This window comes from Melanerpes formicivorus, unplaced genomic scaffold, assembly GCF_026170545.1.
Source record: "Melanerpes formicivorus ecotype bairdi unplaced genomic scaffold, bMelFor1.0.p_v2 SCAF_12, whole genome shotgun sequence".
NCBI classification, from domain to species: Eukaryota; Metazoa; Chordata; class Aves; order Piciformes; family Picidae; genus Melanerpes; species Melanerpes formicivorus.
This window is the reverse complement of record NW_027142364.1, coordinates 18,350,153-18,356,294: the sequence shown is the minus strand read 5'-3', so window position 1 is coordinate 18,356,294 and position 6,142 is coordinate 18,350,153. Positions and strand designations below refer to the sequence as shown.

The window sequence follows — 6,142 nt, the reverse complement described above, 5'->3', positions numbered from 1 at the left end:
GCAGCCAGGCAGGACCGCGCGCTGGGGAGCGGGGGTGCCTGATGAGGCAGTGGATAGACAAAACGCAAGTGACATGCTCTGTAAGCACATCATATTTTCCAGTACTGCCCCAGGACACACTGACTGAAAGTTTAAAAAAAAAAGAACCCAGACCATACAGCCCAAACCTAGCCATCCAAAATCCCCTCTGCAGTGGGAAGGAAAAACACATTTCAGAGGTACCTTAACTTGTACTTTAAATCCCATTTTTAGCACTGCTATCTGGAATGTGGGTATACCAGTTGCAAGATCTCTCATACATAGATTTCATTTGTACCGGTAGTAAAGACAAACTGAGGCAACAGACATGTGAATGCAGTCATTCAGCAAGTGTACAGGCAACATTATGCGATCATCTTTTAACTAGTTTATTAAATCTGTTTCCTTTTCAGAGTAGGTTCAATGTCTAATACCAAAATTTCATCAAGAACTCAAAGAACTGAGTAGCCAGTTATCATCACCCGTTTAACTTAAAGTACTAACACAAGAAACAGACATATTATACATCACCAAAAAAACCCCACACATACACACACACACACACACACGTAGGAGCATCCTGTTTATATCAGTTTATTTTCACAAATCAATTTCCTTTTTACCTACTCGGACTCTTCACATTTGCTGAAGGCACGACACCCAAATAGGCAATGTAAAACATACTTCCTGTAGAAAAGTCTATAATCTTCTAAGAGACTGGTTTGGCAAAACCACTTTTGTTTAAAAACTCAGGTTCCAAAATGAGCCTTCAAAAAGCATCACAGAACACCGCCAAGATTAAAAACTGCTTGAGGTGTCTGCACTTCTCATGCAACACACCACTTAACCTTTAATAAACCAGGACTTTTTTTTTCAGGAAATTATAAAAGCAGAAGTAGTAAAATTTCCTATTTTGTTTTTAATCAAGTTTTAACAATGGGACAGAGTCTCTAGGCAAAGCTCCCAGAAAGAGCCAGACCACCATCTGGCTCCATTGTAGAGCATGACAATTCAGAAGAAACAAGCATCTAACCAGTGCTCTGAAATCAAATGATAGGTTGAGTCTGTAAAAGCTTCATTATAAACACACAGCTGTACATTTCCTCCCTCTTTGTACATAAATATACCCTCCAATACTTAGACAAAGGGGGGGGGAAATCATTTTCTGCATTTTTCTATGCTTCCCTGTTGCGCTTGTTACCAATCAACGTCAAGAAATATCTTACATATCTTACGTATTGTTAGCACTATATATAGAATAGATATAACTTTATTTTTTCTGTTTTCACACATGCTAAAATTTCCAGTATGATAAATGACATTTTAAATCCTTGCACTTCTTGTCAGACTGCAGATCCACTTCTATTTGACGGCAACTCCTGGACGTACGTGTCAAGACAAAAATAAATACTGCTGCGATGTTAAAACATTTTTAAAACTCTCTTAAGACACTAATACAGCAGCACATGAAAGACTTTTTAAATACAACATGAAAGACATTAAGTGAAATAGAAATCTGCTTTGCCACAGTCATAAAACCTGCACTACATTTGTGAGACCTGTACTTGTTCCTGCGAGAGCAGCTCACAATCTTCGAGCACATCAAATGTTGCACTCCAGCCCTCCACCCATAGCCTTTCAAAAGTCCAGGCTGCTATTTCAAGCAAGCATTCCCTCAAGCTGTACATAAGAAACACTGTAATTCCCAAACAATTGAGGTAATTATAAAAATGAATATCATTTATTGGTTCTCTTTATTACTATCTTGTCTGAACACTTGCTTCCATACAAAAGTCCGATTTTCAGCACTATGCTTTCCAAGGGCATCCCCTCCACACCAAGGGAGATAAAGATGTGTTAAGAATTGTGCCAGAGTTTTTGTTACTGTCTTCAAATCCACAAGAAACTCACGAACAGTATTTTGGTACAGAATCACTGCCTGGCATTTTAGGGGAGCGTGAGGCTTTACACTTTATTTTTTTTCCTTAATTGCATCTAACCCAATGCAAGGGGGTGGGGAAATGGGGGGAGAAAAAAAAAGAGAGAGAGAAATCACAGTACTGTTTGTTACCCTTCAGCAGTCTTTGGAGCAAACTGGAAACCAGGCTGGTTTTCCCACATCCGTCCCTCACTCAAGCCAGCAGGAGTGGCTCCTCTCCCTGGCAAGGCTCAGCCACTCCTGAGGGTGGTCAGTGGGCACCAGTTGCCCCATCACAGCCGTGGCTTCCTGAGCAACGTTCTGCTGAGATCCTTCACCTCTTCAGGGCTGCTGACCTTCTCGTAGCCTAGAAGTGCCATGGGTTGGTGGCAGTACTCCTCAACCTGCTTGATCTGCTGGTAGCTGAGAGCAGTCCTCCAGGCACTCAGTGCCTGAGTGGCATTCCTGGCTGACACCACAAAAGGCTTGGAGGAGTAGCCAGGGCCACTGGTCATGTTGAGGGCAAACTTCTCCATCTCTGGGCTGACTGACAGGTTGACAAACCCATATACCTGCCGCAGAGTCTTGATGGGTTCAACCACCAGGTCCTCATAGCGCACGGCCAAGTAGTTGCCCTGGAGCCAGTCAGGAGGGTGCAAAGCAGTCTGCAGGGTCTTGGCCATGCTGCTGCAGATGACCTCCATGGCACCCAGGGCATGGTAGTCCGAGCTACCCCCTCCCTCCTTCTTTACACCCAGCTTGTGGCCCGCATCAAGGAATGGCATGCGGTGGATGCGGGGATCCCGGCTCCTCACCACCTGCAGGCTCTCCCGGATGAGTCCATGCCGGGACTTGATGCGGGAGCTGGCAACGGCCCGGGGATCTCGCACCAGGTGGATGACTTTGAGGTCTAGGGTTGGATCCCGCATAAGCGGGGCGAGCACGGCCAGGTCGAAGACACGGACACCCTTGATGACCAACGTATGATACTTGTAGCATTCCTCCTGGAAGCGGCTGAGGTGCTGCGGGGGACACTTCTTGCACACCCGATCATCCACCATGCCCACCACCTCCTTGCGGTAGGCCGGGCAGAGGGGCGAGGAGCAAATGACCTTGTTGGTGGCCGCCCCAAAGATGCCCATCGTGGTGAGGTTTTTGCCCGCACCCGCCGTACTGTAGAGCTGGAAGACGGAGAGGTCGCAGCGATACAGGGAGCTCAGCATGTCGCGGGCCGCCCCCTGCAGCGAGACCGCGTCCCCGGGGTACAGCTTCTGCCAGACGTGCCACACCGGCTCGTAGAGGAAAAAGACCTCGGGGTTCTGATTGAAGAGCTCCCCAAAGAAGGATGAACCCGAGCGCCAGGTAGTGAAGACATATACCAGCTGCCGCCGGGCGCCCGCCGGACCACGGCTCCCGGCCGGAGGCGGCGGGGGCGGCGGGGGTCGGTGGCGGGGGGCGGTCGGGGGCTCCCCGCAGCGCCGCGGCCCCCGCCGCCACTTGTATTCCAGCAGGTTGAGAGCGGCGAGGACCAGCAGGACGGCGTATCCCAGGCACAGCGCCAGAGCCTTTCGCCGGCACACTTTCATGCTGGGCAGCGACGGGGCCAACTGTTGCTCAGCGCCCTAGCGCCCCGGGGCCCGTGGCGGGCAGCAGGGCGCACCGCCCCCGGCGCCGGCCCCCGGCCGGCCCCCCGCGCCCAGCCTGCATGGCGCAGTCGCCGCGACGGCCCCACCACTGCCTCCACCCCCCTCCGGTGCCCTACTTAGCAACCGCGCGTCCGCCCGCGCTTCTTCCGCGCCGCCATCGCCGAGCAGCCGCGGGCGCCGCAGCAGCCCAACTCGCGGCCGCCGCCGGAGCGAGGCGGTGCCGCGCTCCGCTCCGCCCCGTAGCGCCGGGGCGGGAGCAAGGGGCGACGAGCGGGAAGGGCGGACAGGCCTCTGCGCTGCACCGCCCCGCCAACACGCATGACGCCCCCGCTCCTCGCCGTAGCGGGGAGAGCTCGGCAGACCGCCGCCACCGCGCAGGGAACCGCCGCGGAGGTGCGGCCCGAAATGGCGGAGCCCCGCCCCGCGCTCTCCATTGGCGCTCGCCACCGTCGCTCCGTCCGCAGTCCTGCTGCCGGCTCCGTGCTCGGTTGTACCCGGTGCGCCCCGTGGCGGTGGAGGCGGCGGAGTTGCTGATCCCACTGCTGCCCCCCTACCCGGCGTCGGTCTGCGGCGCTTCCTTCCACGCTCCCTTCTCCGGAGAGACCGCCCCACTCGGGGCTGAGCGGTAGGGTGCCCTGGGCGCAGTTAGAAATTGCCCCCTTATTGTTAAGGGTCGGTGTGTTGTCTCTGTGCATGGTAGAGGGAGACCCATGAAAAGCCTGGAACGGATAAGGCCGCAGCTCTGGTTCCCATCATCGTTAACTTGGTATTTACAAAAACAAAGGTCCTTTAATAACTCCTCCAAAAGTAGCAAACCCAAACGCAGCCTGCCGTTCCAAACAGTATAACCCCTACAACGGCGCAGTCACTTTGCAGTCTCCAGCTGTCCCTTAGTCCTCTTGAGCTGACTGGGGTTGATGAAGGAGCTTGCCGAGTGTCTGGCGCTGCGCTGCACTGCACCGCTGCTCCCGCCTGCGTGCTGGATCCTTTGCTCCCCCAGGCTGTGGCAAGTGCCATTCCTTGCAATCTACGAGCCCGAGTGGCTGACTAACTCAACAGGAAGGCGAGTTTCTGCTAGGGATAAGCAAGGAGAAGGTCAAGCCGAGCCCCACAGCCACAGCTCATCCTCCAAATTCCTGCATTTGCTCGGTGAGAACCAAGAGCACAGACTTCCGCTGCCCTAGCTCATACACCAGACACCCAACTCAGCAGCTGGCTGGCACTATACCGAGGAACTCACCACCCCAGAGTGGTTATCACTTACACAGAAACACGGTGGGTGGAAAAGGCCTTTAAGATCATCAAGTCCAACCCTAAATCTGACAGGGCGCCAACTACATAGAGACAGCTTTTAAATACAGCCAGGGACAGCATTTCAACCACTTTTGTGGGCTGCCTATTCCAGTCTTTGATAACCCTTTCAGTATACAAGTTTTTTATAATACCTAACCTAAACCTCTTCTGGCGTAACTCGATGACATTTCCTCATCCTGTAAGTTGTGACTTGAGAGAAAAAAACAATACTAACATCTCTGCAACCTCTTTTCAGGTAGTTGTAGACAGCAGTAAGATCTCCCCTCAGCCTCCCTTTTTTCAGACTAAACTACCCCAGCTCCCTCAGCTGCTCCACCTCGTAAGATTTACTCTCAAGTCCAGCTCCAGCAACTCATTGTTTCTCTTATACTGCAGCACCTAAAACTGAACAAAGTACTAGAAGGACATTTTTGTAACTTGTGTGCTCTATAGCCACAGCATTGTATGAAAGGCAATACAACCAGCAGTACAGCTCCAGGCAGCACAGGTGCTATAAAGATACACATCCCCTCAACACACCCAAGAACAGCACCAAACAAGTCCAGCATGGATGGAACATTTAGGGGAGCTCAGACTTCCCAAGCTGTTGGGCTTGGGGCAGTGCCCAGTGATTCTGTGATGTCAAGGAATGTCTCAGAGCTTCCCCACTTTCCCTAAGGGAGATCGGAGCAGGTAGAAAGGTGATCATGAGTTACAGGAGCATTTGGTGACTCTCTTCTTTCACTGCTTTCCTTACGCAGCAGTTCTCTCATCCTTGCAGCCTTTCCCACCATTCACAGGCTGTATATGGCCCACCTCTGTAGGGGAGGTGGTAAGTTTGAGCTGCGCAGGGCTGCACCTGGCTCACGCACAGACTGCCCCCTCCATAATGGACAGCACCGACAAAAGCTTGTGCTGGAATCTTTATTTTCTGAATGGCATGGATCCAACACTACAGCACATGCTTTTACTCTCACAGAGTGGATCAAATACAAATCCATCTGGTGTGTGTATGTTAAAAAAGGGAAGAAAATCGTACAATGGGGAGAAAGCACTGAATGTGTAAGCAATCTTTATAGTCCTTATCAAAAGGATTTCTGGACTGCTCATGGATTTTCTACAGAGATATTAACAGCCAAGCTGCCTCTACAGAAAAGTTTGTAAGCCCCTTCCAGCCTCAAAGTGAAGGGTAACATTAACAGCAGGAGGACTTCACTCTTCCCAGCTCACTTCTCCAAGTCACAAAGCTTTGCAGGGCTGGGTGGTA

At 51.7% G+C, this 6,142-nt stretch overlaps 1 protein-coding gene across 1 annotated transcript; it reads right to left on the bottom strand.

The window, feature by feature from the left end:
• Window positions 1-1,755: 1,755 nt before the first annotated feature.
• Window positions 1,756-3,688, bottom strand: CHST2 (carbohydrate sulfotransferase 2). The gene has a single exon (XM_068145556.1). It carries the CDS (start codon window positions 3,520-3,522, stop codon window positions 2,230-2,232), a length of 1,293 nt encoding a protein of 430 aa, XP_068001657.1. The 5' UTR covers window positions 3,523-3,688; the 3' UTR covers window positions 1,756-2,229.
• Between the last annotated feature and the right edge of the window lie 2,454 nt (window positions 3,689-6,142).

What these genes read in the sequence shown, in the direction of transcription:
- CHST2 (XM_068145556.1), bottom strand. Translation starts at nt 3,522, where the DNA reads ATGAAAGTGTGCCGGCGAAAGGCTCTGGCGCTGTGCCTGGGATACGCC.